At 50.2% G+C, this 15,477-nt stretch overlaps 1 protein-coding gene across 1 annotated transcript; it reads left to right on the plus strand.

Annotated features, from left to right (window-relative positions):
- The first annotated feature begins 1,905 nt into the window (after positions 1-1,905).
- On the plus strand, positions 1,906-13,824 carry LOC148813601 (uncharacterized). Its single transcript, XM_088908063.1, has 10 exons — positions 1,906-1,915; positions 2,705-3,523; positions 3,748-3,930; positions 4,444-4,626; positions 5,047-5,229; positions 9,176-9,226; positions 10,997-11,013; positions 11,222-11,405; positions 12,825-13,007; positions 13,589-13,824. The coding sequence occupies exons 1-10, from the start codon at positions 1,906-1,908 to the stop codon at positions 13,792-13,794; spliced, it is 2,019 nt and encodes a 672-aa protein (XP_088764189.1). The 3' UTR covers positions 13,795-13,824.
- The last annotated feature ends 1,653 nt before the right edge of the window (positions 13,825-15,477 follow it).

The raw sequence follows: 15,477 nt of genomic DNA on the forward strand, positions 1-15,477 counted from the left end.
TGTGTGTGTGTGTTTAACAGGACAGCTCCTCTCAGGACCTGTGTGTGAGCAGCAGTGTGTGTGACTGTTGTCAAGGTGTGTGTGTGTTTAACAGGACAGCTCCTCTCAGGACCTGTGTGTGAGCAGCAGTGTGTGTGACTGTTGTCGAGGTTTGTGTGAGCAGCAGTGTGTGTGTGTTGTCGAGGTGTGTGTGTGTGTGTGTTTACCAGGACAGCTTCTCTAACAGACCTCAGTGAACGAGGATCTCAGAAGCGACCCTGTGTTGTGTTGTGTTGTGTTGTGTTGTGTTGTGTTGTGTTGTGTTGTTCAGATTGGTATCTCGGAGAACCGGACAGGACAGAGTGTGACGTCACCTCTGTCCGGGGTGTGTGTTTCTCCGAACGCTTCACTCGTGACAGGAACTCGCAGGAAGAGGCCCAGCTGTCAGTGAAAGTGAAAGTCCAGAGACTCTGCTGTGTCATTTTTGCAGCTCTCACTCCTGGGGTCTGTTGCGTTTTGCTACTTCGATTGTGTTGTGTAGCTCTGGGGTGATTTGTTTATTACTCTGATGAGTTGTGCAGCGGTGTTGCAGTGTGTTGTGTCGCCGTGGTGAGTTGTGTAGCTCAGGAGTGCTGTATCATGTACTCTGGATAGTTGTGTAGCAGTGCTGCAATGTGTGTAGCTCTGTAGTGCTGTATTACTCTGGAGTGTTGTGTAGCTCTGTAGTGCTGTATTACTCTGGAGGGTTGTGTAGCTCTGGAGTGCTGTATTACTCTGGAGGGTTGTGTAGCAGTGCTCCAGTGTGTTGTGTCACTGTGATGAGTTGCGTAGCTCTGGAGTGCTGTATTACTGTGGATTGTTGTGCAGCAGTGATGCAGTATGTTGTGTCGCTGTGGTGAGTTGTGTAGCTCAGGAGTGCAGTATCATGTACTCTGGATAGTTGTGTAGCAGTGCTGCAATGTGTGTAGCTCTGTAGTGCTGTATTACTCTGGAGTGTTGTGTAGCTCTGGAGTGCTGTATTACTCTGGAGGGTTGTGTAGCTCTGGAGTGCTGTATTACTCTGGAGGGTTGTGTAGCAGTGCTCCAGTGTGTTGTGTCACTGTGATGAGTTGCGTAGCTCAGGAGTGCTGTATCATGTACTCTGGAGAGTTGTGTAGCAGTGCTGTGGTGTGTTCTGTAGCTCTGGAGTGCTGTATTACTCTGGAGTGTTGTGTAGCTCTGGAGTGCTGTATTACTCTGGAGGGTTGTATAGCAGTGCTGCAGTGTGTTGTGTCACTGTGATGAGTTGTGTTGCTCCAGTGTGCTATGTAGCATTGTTCCATTGTGTTGTGTTGCTGTGATGAGTTGCGTAGCCCAGGAGTGCTGTGTCATGTACTCTGGAGAGTTGTGTAGCAGTGCTGCAGTATGTTGTGTAGCTCTGGGGTGCTGTATTACTCTGGAGTGTTGTGTAGCTCTGGGGTGCTGTATTACTCTGGAGTGTTGTGCTGCAGTGTGTTGTGTAGCTCTGGAGTGCTGGATTACTCTGGAGAGTTGTGTAGCAGTGCTCCAGTGTGTTGTGTCGCTGTGAGGTGTGTTGCTGCAGTATGTTGTGTTGCTGTGATGAGTTGTGTAGCCCAGCAGACCTGTTGTCCAGAGGTGATCTGATCCTGACTGGATCTTCACTCCTGTTGTTCCAGCAGCTCAGATCTTCTCAGACACCGATCCTGCAGCCCAGAGGAGACCAGTCCCTGACTCCAGGACAGATATTCCAGAGGTGACCAGTCCCTGACCCCAGGACAGATGTTCCAGTGGTGACCAGTCCCTGACCCCAGGACAGATGTTCCAGTGGTGACCAGTCCCCTGACCCCAGGACAGATGTTCCAGTGGTGACCCACCCAGCCCTCTCTGTGCTCCAGCTGTGACATCAGGAGAAGTCTCACTGTCACCATGGCCACAGGTAACTCTGACTCCCAGCAGGGGGCGCTGGTGTCCCTGCCCTGGGGGTAGGTCGCTTCTCTCCTGCTGGAGTACAGTCGTCTGGAGATGGACGCTTCTCTCCCGCTGTAGTACAGTCGTCTGGAGAAGGACGCTTCTCTCCCGCTGTAGTACAGTCGTCTGGAGAAGGACGCTCCTCTCCCGCTGTAGTACAGTCGTCTGGAGAAGGACGCCTCTCTCCCGCTGTAGTACAGTCGTCTGGAGAAGGACGCCTCTCTCCCGCTGTAGTACAGTCGTCTGGAGAAGGACGCTTCTCTCCCGCTGTAGTACAGTCGTCTGGAGAAGGACGCTTCTCTCCCGCTGTAGTACAGTCGTCTGGAGAAGGAGGCTTCTCTCCCGCTGTAGTACAGTCGTCAGGAGAAGGACGCTTCTCTCCCGCTGTAGTACAGTCGTCTGGAGAAGGAGGCTTCTCTCCCGCTGTAGGACAGTCGTCTGGAGAAGGACGCTTCTCTCCCGCTGTAGTACAGTCGTCTGGAGAAGGACGCCTCTCTCCTGCTGTAGTACAGTCGCTCGGAGAAGGAGGCTTCTCTCCCGCTGTAGTACAGTCGTCTGGAGAAGGACGCTTCTCCCCCGCTGTAGTACAGTCGTCTGGAGAAGGACGCTTCTCTCCCGCTGTAGGACAGTCGTCTGGAGAAGAACCTGGTTTGAGGTTCGATCTGAATAAATACAGTGGTCAGTGTTTTTTTCCTGTGTCCTGTGGTCTCCTGTGAAGTGACACAGCTGTGAGTGAGTGTCCTCTGTTTCCTTGCAGGTCCTGACCGAGGCAACGAGCTCCCAGTGTCCAGTGTAGGGGCTGCTGCTTCCAGTCACAGTGTTTCCAGTGTTCCCAGTGAGCTGTGTCTGGTGCTGCTGGGTGGGAGAGGCTCTGGGAAGAGCTCCTCACTGAGCACCCTGCTGGGTGGCTCTCCGTTTGAGCTCCTGGACGCTGAGTCAGCCCCACGACAGTGTGTGAAGAGAGAGGGGGATGTGGGGGGCCGGCGAGTGATCGTGGTCAAGACCCCTGACCTGCTGGACCCCCAGCTCTTCTCCACCCAGACCGCGGCCCGTTGTTTACAGCTCTCGAACCCGGGACCCCACACCTTCCTGCTCACTCTGCCAGTCTACGAGTTCGCCAGTGAGCACCAGGGGGCGCTGGACTCCGTCAGGAGGCTGTTCGGGGAGGGAGCTGTCCGGCGCACTCTGGTGGTGTTGACTCCTGGGGACCCAGGGGGGCAGAGTGTGGAGTCCCACCCTGAGCTGCGCCACCTGCTGGAGAAGTCTGCGCCCCGCTACCATGTGCTGGACACCACGGACCCCAGCGAGGACACGCAGGGGACACGGCTGCTGGAGGAGATTGACAGGATGGTGGCCGAGTGCGGAGGAGGTGTCTACCAGGGTGAGCTGGGGGGGAGACAGAGCGAGATGAAGACAGGGGACACAGCAGTGGACAGCAGGTCTGCTGTCCTGTATCAGTCTGCTCTACAAGCTGTTGTCCACACAGAGAGCTCTGAAAGACAGGAGCCAGCTGGAGTGTCACCACCCTCTTCATCATCATCACTCCATCAGCAAGATGGCTTGTCTGATCTCTCAGGTCAGTCAGTCTGACGAGAGACAGACGCCCACCTGCTCTTAGGACAGTCCCCAGTAAAACTTTATGCTGATAGAGCAGAAATGTGCTGTTCCCCTTCCCATTATTATAATGTTTATAGAAATCTGCTGGCCTCACAGGAAGTCAGGTGATGCCCACAGGTATGTCATTAAAGTTAAACTCTGCAGTGACCTGAGATTAACTCAACTGACCTCTCTCTGTTCCAGGTCCCTTTCCTCCTAAAACCCTGAGGGTGACCTCTGTGACCTCCAGCAGTGTCTCTCTCAGCTGGGACAGGCCTGACAACATGATCACTGATCTACACAAGGAGTTTAAGATCAAGTACAGAGATACTGGAGGAGATCAGAGTAAACCCATCAGCTGGGACACAAGAGCTACAGACATGACTGGTCTGAGTCCAGGAAGAGAATATACATTCACACTCTGCACTGCTGTGGGAGACAGTGTTGAGAGCAGTGGTGTGTCAGTCAGGGTCTGTACAGGTGAGGAGTATTCCTGGAGTCAGTCTGTGTCCCAGGAGAGTCCAGTGCTTATGGTGCATGTGACTAATAATAATTAATTGTTGTTGTTGTTCTTATTATTATTGGTTAATTCTTTAAATTTTTGCTAGAATGTTGATTTCAATTCTTCTCAAAGTGACAGTAGTGAGGGAAAATATGGTTATTTAAAGCAGTATTAATTAATTTAATTATGCATTTTAAAGGTTGCAAAAAACTTTTGCAGTTCCTAATTGAAATCATTTTTAATATGGAGTGCTTTGCATCATTCAAGAACAGATACTGTAGGTTATTCAATAAAACATTAAATGATATCTACAGTTGTATTAAGATCAGTGTGTAAAATTGAGTTCAGAGATCTCTGGGCCTGTCAGTCTTATCTCACTGTGCTCTCCTCTTCCTCAGTTCCTCTTCCTCCTCAGAGTCTCAGGGTGAGCTCTGTGACCTCCAGCAGTGTCTTTCTCAGCTGGGACAGGCCTGACAACATGATCACTGATCTACACAAGGAGTTTAAGATCAAGTACAGAGATACTGGAGGAGATCAGAGTAAAACCATCAGCTGGGACACAAGAGCTACAGACATGACTGGTCTGAGTCCAGGAAGAGAATATACATTCACACTCTGCACTGCTGTGGGAGACAGTGTTGAGAGCAGTGGTGTGTCAGTCAGGGTCTGTACAGGTGAGGAGTATTCCTGGAGTCAGTCTGTGTCCCAGGAGTGTCCAGTGTTGATGCTGTATGTGTTAGTGACAAAAAGCTCTGTCATGATGTCAGGCTGTCAGTTACAGGAATGTCATTTTACGGGTCTCCTGATATTGCTGTGAAGGCTGCTGTACAGGTGAGACACAGAGACCAGCAGTTCTGACTCCTCTGGACTGTGATCACTCTCTCTCTTCAATCTGACTAGCGCTTTTGGTGTCCACAGGAGTGTTCACAGAAATGTGCAGCTCTGAGTTCAGGAAGTAACGGGACAGTTGGTCTGATCCAGCTGACCTCTCTCTGTTCCAGGTCCCTTTCCTCCTAAAACCCTGAGGGTGACCTCTGTGACCTCCAGCAGTGTCTCTCTCAGCTGGGACAGGCCTGACAACATGGAGACTGAGACACAGAAGAGATTTAAGATCAAGTACAGAGATACTGGAGCAGATCAGAGTAAACCCATCAGCTGGGACACAAGAGCTACAGACATGACTGGTCTGAGTCCAGGAAGAGAATATACATTCACACTCTGCACTGCTGTGGGAGACAGTGTTGAGAGCAGTGGTGTGTCAGTCAGTGTCTGTACAGGTGAGGGGTGTTCCTGGAGTCAGTCTGTGTCCCAGGAGAGTCCAGTGTTGATGCTGTGTCTGTGACTGGTGATGATGGTGTCACTGGTACTGGTACAGTAGTCAGCAGGGGCGTCTGGGAGTGAAGTGGATTGTGGGAGTGAGGGAGACAGGTGTCACCCAGGTGGTAGATGAAGTTTGAAGTGAAGTGTAAGTTGTTTCTCTGAAGCCACACTGAGCTCTTTGGGCCAGAATTCATCCTGGCTTCTGGATGGAGAGAGAGATCAGGGAGATCCTGGGTCCTGCTGTCTGGGACAACAGTCCATTACAAGACCCTCTCCAGCAATGCATCCAGCTGAGACAGAAGCAACTGGGGTGAAGTACCTCCTTCAGTGTTCAACAGCAATGTCTGCAGCAGAGCCTCGAACCCACAACCAGCTAGTCTTGAGACCAGAGAGACTTACCCTCTGGCCAGCACCGCCCAGGGGATCGTGTGGTGGGTGTGAATGTGAATCAGGGTGTGAGTCAGAAGAGTAAAGATCTTGTCTACAGGTGTGATCACAGCGCAGAGCTGCTCTGTGTTCAGAGATGCATTTCATTCTCTCTGTTCCAGGTCCCTTTCCTCCTAAAAACCTGAGGGTGACCTCTGTGACCTCCAGCAGTGTCTCTCTCAGCTGGGACAGGCCTGTCGACATGATCACTGATCTACACAAGGAGTTTAAGATCAAGTACAGAGATACTGGAGGAGATCAGAGTAAACCCATCAGCTGGGACACAAGAGCTACAGACATGACTGGTCTGAGTCCAGGAAGAGAATATACATTCACACTCTGCACTGCTGTGGGAGACAGTGTTGAGAGCAGTGGTGTGTCAGTCAGGGTCTGTACAGGTGAGGAGTATTCCTGGAGTCAGTCTGTGTCCCAGGAGTGTCCAGTGTTGATGCTGTATCTGTGTCTGGTGATGATGGTGTCACTGATACTGGTACAGTGGTCAGTAGGGGGGTCTGGGGGTGAAGTGGATTGTGGGTATTAGGGAGACTGGTGTCTCCCAGCTGAGGCTGAACTTCAGTGGGGGATGAAGAGGGGCCCCCTGTTGTATGTGATGAATTATGGGATAAAATGTGCTCTGCATATGCAGCCAAATTTAATTACCTTCATTATGATCTTTACAACTTGTAAAAATAATACACTGTTAATGAGTCACATGGTACATAATATACAACAGATTAATTAATTGATTAAAACATCCTTCTCAGGAAGATGAATAGGATTAGAACTCCAACAATGTCAACAGCTCAGAGATCTCTGGGCTGTCAGTCTGATATCACTGTACCCTTCTCTTCCTCAGCTCCTCTTCCTCCTCAGAATCTCAGGGTGACCTCTGTGACCTCCAGCAGTGTCTCTCTCAGCTGGGACAGGCCTGACAACATGATCACTGATCTACACAAGGAGTTTAAGATCAAGTACAGAGATACTGGAGGAGATCAGAGTAAACCCATCAGCTGGGACACAAGAGCTACAGACATGACTGGTCTGAGTCCAGGAAGAGAATATACATTCACACTCTGCACTGCTGTGGGAGACAGTGTTGAGAGCAGTGGTGTGTCAGTCAGGGTCTGTACAGGTGAGGAGTATTCCTGGAGTCAGTCTGTGTCCCAGGAGTGTCCAGTGTTGATGCTGTATCTGTGTCTGGTGATGATGGTGTCACTGATACTGGTACAGTGGTCAGTAGGGGGGTCTGGGGGTGAAGTGGATTGTGGGTATTAGGGAGACTGGTGTCTCCCAGCTGAGGCTGAACTTCAGTGGGGGATGAAGAGGGGCCCCCTGTTGTATGTGATGAATTATGGGATAAAATGTGCTCTGCATATGCAGCCAAATTTAATTACCTTCATTGTGATCTTTACAACTTGTAAAAATAATACACTGTTAATGAGTCACATGGTACATAATATACAACAGATTAATTAATTGATTAAAACATCCTTCTCAGGAAGATGAATAGGATTAGAATTCCAACAATGTCAACAGCTCAGAGATCTCTGGGCTGTCAGTCTGATCTCACTGTACCCTTCTCTTCCTCAGATCCTCTTCCTCAGAATTTCAGGATGACCTCTGTGACCTCCAGCAGTGTCTCTCTCAGCTGGGACTTGCCTGACATGAAGACTGAGACACAGAAAAGACTGAAGATCAAGTACAGAGATACTGGAGGAGATCAGAGTAAAACCATCAGCTGGGACACAAGAGCTACAGACATGACTGGTCTGAGTCCAGGAAGAGAATATACATTCACACTCTGCACTGCTGTGGGAGACAGTGTTGAGAGCAGTGGTGTGTCAGTCAGGGTCTGTACAGGTGAGGAGTATTCCTGGCGTCAGTCTGTGTGCCAGGAGTGTCCAGTGTGTATTGCTGATGATATTTTAATGAATGTGGAATCTGCTTGCTGTAGATGAATCTCTCCTACAGATAAATGTGTCAGAAGTAGACATCTTGCCTTCAGCAGTCTGTATTCAGCACAGCTGATTGACACAAACTATTGTCTAGAAACTCAACTACCCCTCTGCAGAGACTCTGTGTGGAGTGACTGTGTTCACACTGCACACGATCGCAGTATTGGAATTAACAAGGACAAAGTTTCTGCAAGAGATCACCTATATTGGGAGATGTCTGCAGTTCTGAGAAGTCCAGTGTCCAGCTCTGAGCTCAGAGATTAACGACAACCAGTCTAATTCCTCTGAACTTGCTCTGTTCTAGGTCTGTCACCTCCTGAAAACCTGAGGGTGACCTCTGTGAGCTCCAGCAGTGTCTCTCTCAGGTGGGACAGGCCTGACAACATGGAGACTGAGACACAGAAGAGATTGAAGATCAAGTACACAAGTGGTGAAAAATTCAAATCTCACATTATCAACTGGGCATCGACTGAAGTAACAATCAAGAGCCTCAGCCCTAAAACTGAATATAACTTCACACTCTGCGTTCTGAGAGATAATGTTGAGGGGAGAAGTGTTTCAATCCCTGTCTGTACAGGTGAGGAGTATTCCTGTAGTAAATCTGTTCAACAGGTGTGTTTCCTGGTAGTTAAATCACACTCCACCCAGATTACTACACACAGCTCCTGAGTAAAGCACACACCAGTTACTCTCACACTCCACCCAGATTACTACACACAGCTCCTGAGTAAAGCACACACCAGTTACTCTCACACTCCACCCAGATTACTACACACAGCTCCTGAGTAAAACACACCACAGTTACTCTCACACTCCACCCAGATTACTCCACACAGCTCCTGAGTAAAGTACACTGCTCTCAGGACATGACAGGCCTGAGAACATGGAGACTGAGACACAGAAGACATTTAAAATCACTTATGGTGAAGGAAACAGTTGCATTGTAGGCTGGAATGTGACTTCAAAAGAACTTACTAACCTGAGTCCAGGAAGAGAATATACATTCACACTCTGCACTGCTGTGGGAGACAGTGTTGAGAGCAGTGGTGTGTCAGTCAGGGTCTGTACAGGTGAGGAGTATTCCTGGAGTCAGTCTGTGTCCCAGGAGTGTCCAGAGTTGATGCTGTATCTGTGACTGGTGATGATGGTGTCACTGGTACTGGTACAGTGGTCAGTAGGGGGGTCTGGGTTTGAAGTGGATTGTGGGTATGTGGAGGATGTTGTTGACATCACTGTGTTCATTACAGGTTTCACAGAACACCAGACTGTTCAAGACTGTGATTAACTAGATCAAGCAGTTTTTTCAAATATCCAAGCTATTACATACCATGAATACATTGAAATGTGTTTTTTAGAATCAGTATCTAGTGATGTATCAGAGATCTCTGGGACTGTCAGTCTGATCTCACTGTACTCTCCTCTTCCTCAGCTCAGAATATCGGAGTGACCTCTGTGGGTTCCAAGAGCGTCTGGCCTACAGGTGAGGATTATTCCTGGAGTCAGTCTGTGTCCCAGGAGTGTCCAGTGTTGATGCTGTATCTGTGTTTGGTGATAACAGCAGACAGAGGGACAGTACTGTGGTCCTGTTTCCTGGGTAGTGGGCAGGGTGACCTGCTCCACATGATGGGTTAAAGGTGGAGCCTCAAGGAGGACAGACTGAGCTCAGCCGGGGCACCAGGATCAACACCCAGATCACAGAGATCTTTAATGAGCAAGCAGTCAGGACTCATTCAGTGTCTCATGAGAAAGACAGACGGCACCTCCTACAGGTGTCTCCAGTCACCATCCTGGCCAGTTGGTTCAGATCAGAGGAAGTCTTTAACTGTTTTCACTCTCTCTGTTCACACCCCTCACTGTCTCTTCCAGACTCTGATCTTATTCCTGTAGCGGTGTGTGTCCATGTGTAGATCTGGGGTAGATACAGTGTGCTGTAGATCACTGTCCTGATAGTTCAGTTATTATTGACCTGCAGTCTGTCTGTACCAGTGAGAACAGGATTGACACTCCTCTCTGTTCACACCCCTCACTGTCTCTTCCAGACTCTGATCTTATTCCTGTAGCAGTGTGTGTCCATGTGTAGATCTGGGGTAGATACAGTGTGCTGTAGATCACTGTCCTGATAGTTCAGTTATTATTGACCTGCAGTCTGTCTGTACCAGTGAGAACAGGATTGACACTCCTCTCTGTTCACACCCCTCACTGTCTCTTCCAGACCCTGATCTTATTCCTGTAGCAGTGTGTGTCCATGTGTAGATCTGGTGTAGATACAGTGTGCTGTAGATCACTGTCCTGATAGTTCAGTTATTATTGACCTGCAGTCTGTCTGTACCAGTGAGAACAGGATTGACACTCCTCTCTGTTCACACCCCTCACTGTCTCTTCCAGACTCTGATCTTATTCCTGTAGCAGTGTGTGTCCATGTGTAGATCTGGGGTAGATACAGTGTGCTGTAGATCACTGTCCTGATAGTTCAGTTATTATTGACCTGCAGTCTGTCTGTACCAGTGAGAACAGGATTGACACTCCTCTCTGTTCACACCTCTCACTGTCTCTTCCAGACTCTGATCTTATTCCTGTAGCGGTGTGTGTCCATGTGTAGATCTGGGGTAGATACAGTGTGCTGTAGATCACTGTCCTGATAGTTCAGTTATTATTGACCTGCAGTCTGTCTGTACCAGTGAGAACAGGATTGACACTCCTCTCTGTTCACACCCCTCACTGTCTCTTCCAGACTCTGATCTTATTCCTGTAGCAGTGTGTGTCCATGTGTAGATCTGGGGTAGATACAGTGTGCTGTAGATCACTGTCCTGATAGTTCAGTTATTATTGACCTGCAGTCTGTCTGTACCAGTGAGAACAGGATTGACACTCCTCTCTGTTCACACCCCTCACTGTCTCTTCCAGACTCTGATCTTATTCCTGTAGCGGTGTGTGTCCATGTGTAGATCTGGGGTAGATACAGTGTGCTGTAGATCACTGTCCTGATAGTTCAGTTATTATTGACCTGCAGTCTGTCTGTACCAGTGAGAACAGGATTGACACTCCTCTCTGTTCACACCCCTCACTGTCTCTTCCAGACTCTGATCTTATTCCTGTAGCGGTGTGTGTCCATGTGTAGATCTGGTGTAGATACAGTGTGCTGTAGATCACTGTCCTGATAGTTCAGTTATTATTGACCTGCAGTCTGTCTGTACCAGTGAGAACAGGATTGACGCTCCTCTCTGTTCACACCCCTCACTGTCTCTTCCAGACTCTGATCTTATTCCTGTAGCGGTGTGTGTCCATGTGTAGATCTGGGGTAGATACAGTGTGCTGTAGATCACTGTCCTGATAGTTCAGTTATTATTGACCTGCAGTCTGTCTGTACCAGTGAGAACAGGATTGACGCTCCTCTCTGTTCACACCTCTCACTGTCTCTTCCTGACTCTGATCTTATTCCTGTAGCATTGTGTGTCCATGTGTAGATCTGGGGTAGATACAGTGTGCTGTAGATCACTGTCCTGATAGTTCAGTTATTATTGACCTGCAGTCTGTCTGTACCAGTGAGAACAGGATTGACGCTCCTCTCTGTTCACACCTCTCACTGTCTCTTCCAGACTCTGGATCACGGCTCTCCTCCTTCTTCTCCTCCTTCTCCACCCACGCATCCAGAGCAGCAGGTGAGTCCACACCATGCCTCTGCACACAGCTGGAGCTCCTGTCCTCACAGCTGGAACCCGTCTGTTCTCCTGCAGCTCCTCCTGAAGAGCCTGAGGTCCGGTTTCTGGGTCCGGTTCTGTTAAACTGAGGCCGTGACCCTCACTGTGCTCATGTCTCAATCCCCAGTATAAACCTTCAGGTGAACTGGCCTGAAGGGGTCAGCAGTACGGGTTCGAGGAGGGATCTTCATGCAGAGAGATAGAGGCACAGCTGGGCAGTAGGGGCAGGTAGGCTAGATGCAGCTGGGCAGCTGATTAGTAGGAGCAGGCAGGCAGGCTAGATGAAGCTGGGCAGCTGAGCAGTAGGAGCAGGCAGGCTAGATGCAGCTGCCCAGCTGGGCAGTAGGATCAGACAGGCTAGACGCAGCTGCCCAGCTTGGCAGTAGGAGCAGGTAGGCTAGATGCAGCTGTGCAGTTGGGCAGTAAGAGCAGGCAGGCTAGACGCAGCTGCGCAGTTGGGCAGTAGGAGCAGGCAGGCTAGATGCAGCTGCGCAGTTGGGCAGTAAGAGCAGGCAGGCTAGATGCAGCTGCGCAGTTGGGCAGTAGGAGCAGGCAGGCTAGATGCAGCTGCGCAGTTGGGCAGTAGGAGCAGGCAGGCTAGATGCAGCTACACAGCTGGGCAGTAGGAGCAGGCAGGCTAGATGCAGCTGCCCAGCTGGGCAGTAGGACCAGGCAGGCTAGATGCAGCTGGGCGCCGCGGAGGTGACAGCAGGCAGGCTAGACACAGCTGCACAGCTGGGCAGTAGGAGCAGGCAGGCTAGATGGAGCTGTGCAGCTGGGCAGTAGGAGCAGGCAGGCTAGAAGCAGCTGCGCAGCTGGGCAGTAGGAGCAGGCAGGCTAGACGCAGCTGGACGCCGCGGAGGTGACAGCAGGCAGAGGCTCCGAAGTGGAAACCGAGAAGCGTGATCGAGCAGCACGAGAGGTCCACGCTCCGGAGAGATCCGGCCCAACACCGGACAGGGAGATTACAGGCACAGGGAGGTCCGAAAGTGTGGTCTGAGGGACGAGCAAGGAGTCGGTCCAGGAGGAGGAGACATCAAGGGGCTGGTAGAGGGGAATAAATACGTTCCTTGGGAAGACGCTGAGGGCTGGTGATTACAGGCTGGTGATACTGACAGCCCGCCTGACCATCTTCATCCTACTACTGGTGTCAGTGAGGGGCAGATTTACTCATTGAAAACTATGTGACGTATGGTGTCAGCGGTGGGATATGTGTGTTTCAGAGGGATGATTCCCAGTGAAACTCATTTCCAGTGACCCAGGATGTTTTTTTAATTAAAATGCTTGAGTATTAAAACTTGAAATCTTCAGCGACGTTGCAGATCACAGGTCTGCTGGCATTGACTCCACTGTGTGTCTGTTGTTTTTGTATCTGTCCAGTCAAAATCCACTTCCTGGCTGCTGGAGTTACCCTGGGAGCTGACAGGATGTTCAAGGAGAAACTGGGAAAGCAGATGAACTTTAAAGAGTGCCCCCTGCAGGAGTGTGACGCCATCGTGACTTTCTGTCCTGTCAGCTCTCTGATAGGGACTGATATCAACTCCGCCCTCCAGAAGATTCCAGGTATGGTTTTTTAAAGGTATTTATAACTGTCCGCAAAAGCAAAACAGATCCGAAATGCTCACACTGTGCAGTGTAGTCAAAAAACGTTCTTCAAGGAGCTGTGAGTGATGTCGGAGAGCCATGCTTTTATTGGTATCATTTCTTACAGTTATTTATTCAAAGTTACTTGCTTCTGTGTGAAAAAGACCATTATCTCTTATTGGTCCTTTTGCTTTCCCTCATGTTGGAGCGTGAGGATAATTGCACTAAATTTGTTCTTTCTGAATAGCAAATGACAAACATTACACATAGTGTCCACTAGTGGGCAGTAATCCCTAATATGTTCAGCACAATACAATTCATACAGAATGGTTAGATTATTTGACTAATAATTAATCAACGAAATGGGCCAAGATTAAAACCCCTAAATATAGGGAAGGATTCAGCGAGTGGAGGTATTTTTAAGTCTTGTCATGCGTCTGTCTGCGTCTCAGGGCTGTGACACACTCTCTCAGAGCTCTGAGGTCCTACAGCTCTGCTCTCAGAGGACAGGAGAGTCTGCAGGTGCTCAGTCAGGACCCTGTCTCTGTCTCTCTCCACAGGGGACAAGCCCGCTGTCCTGGTGGTGATGCACCACACCTACAACCCCGAGGCAGTTGTGGCTGAGAGCAGCAGACTGGTGACCAGGAGACACACAGTGACTGTGGACTGTCTGTTCCATGAGACAGTGGGACTGCTGGACAACTGTCCCATCAATGACCTGGCTGTGAGACAGGTCTCTGATGGATTAAAGAAGTTTGTAAAGTAAAAAAAAATTAAATACTGCTTTTGAGCTCCACTGAGTGCAGCCTTTCACAAAGAAAATTATCCTTTAACAGTAGATAGAAAAGGAATTAGCGTGACCGTGAGATAATGTCCTTGAGTATGATGAATACTATGAATATTAATTAACAACAAAAAAGTTTCAGTAGAGGTCAGGGGCAGTTCAAAACAGACTTTCTGAAGGATGAAGGATAAAGGTATTAAAACTGAATGTATAAAATCTCAAAATATTTTGACTGCTGAACAATGTCTGCTTGCGGTTTTATAAAACATCCCTTGATCAGCGACGTGCAGTGTTTTAATTTAGTAACTAACGGTGCCATGTACCTGTTACCCTGAAGCTCTTAAAGACTTACCCCAGCGATATCCCTCTTGATTTCCTGACCACTACAAGTCCAGACCTCTTTAAAAGGAACTAGATGGGTGCCTGTGCTCCCCCTGGTGGTGGGGAGGACTGCGGAACCTCTTTAAAAGGGAGCTGTCAGATGCCTGTGCTCCCCCTGGTGGTGGGGAGGACTGTGGAACCTCTTTAAAAGGGAGCTGTCAGATGCCTGTGCTCCCCCTGGTGGTGTGGAGGACTGTGGAACCTCTTTAAAAGGGAGCTGTCGGATGCTTGTGCTCCCCCTAGTGGTGGGGAGGACTGTGGAACCTCTTTAAAAGGGAGCTGTCAGATGCTTGTGCTCCCCCTAGTGGTGGGGAGGACTGTGGAACCTCTTTAAAAGGGAGCTGTCAGATGCCTGTGCTCCCCCTGGTGGTGGGGAGGACTCCACACTCCCTCTCTCATTCACTCACGGTGTGTCGAAAGCACAGCATCTGGGCACAACCCCGCGATCTGAGACACAGGTGAAACAGGACCAGCAGAGCAGCGGTTCGGGATACAAAAAATTGTTTATTAGTGTCGCTGCGCTTGAGACGGGAGGAAAGGACGCCCGAAGACACGACTCTGAGCGCAGGCTCACACGGTAAACTGTCTCCTCACGTCTCTCTGTCAGGGCTGCCTCGTCCTCTCCTGCTGTCTGTCTCTCTGATTCAGGGCGGCCTCGTCCTCTCCTGCTGTCTGTCTCTGTGTCAGGGCTGCCTCGTCCTCTCCTGCTGTCTGTCTCTCTGATTCAGGGCGGCCTCGTCCTCCTGCTGTCTGTCTCTCTGATTCAGGGTGGCGTTAACAAACTGGAGTCAGGGGTTTCTCTCTGTGCTGCTGTGACAATTCCCCCCCTCTCATCCCTCCGCTCCTCATCCCTCTCGGTCACCTGGGGCTCCAGGTTCGGACTCCTTTTCGGTTTCTTACTTCTCTCAGTCCTTTCCCCCCCTCCCCTCTCCCTCAGCCCTGCCTCCCCCTCTCGTCTCTGCCCCCTCTCTCTCTCCTTTCCTATCTCAGCCCCACCCTCTCAACAACAGACCATGTTCCTCCATCCCAGGCTCCGCCCCCTCAGCCTCAGTCTCCGCCCCCTCAATCACAGACTCCGTCCACCCGTCCCCGCCCCCTCCCTAATTCCCCACCCCCTACACCTCAGTCTCCTCCCCTCTCAATCACAGACATCTCCCCTCCACCCCCCCTCAATCTCAGTCTCCGCCCCCTTAATCACAGACTCTGCCCCTCCGTCCCCGCCCCTCCCAAAGTCCTGCCCCCTCAATATCAGCCCCGCCCCCACCAGTCCCCGCCCCTCTCCTC

Source organism: Atractosteus spatula, assembly GCF_055471065.1.
Source record: "Atractosteus spatula isolate fAtrSpa1 chromosome 10 unlocalized genomic scaffold, fAtrSpa1.hap1 SUPER_10_unloc_1, whole genome shotgun sequence".
Classification (NCBI taxonomy): Eukaryota; Metazoa; Chordata; class Actinopteri; order Semionotiformes; family Lepisosteidae; genus Atractosteus; species Atractosteus spatula.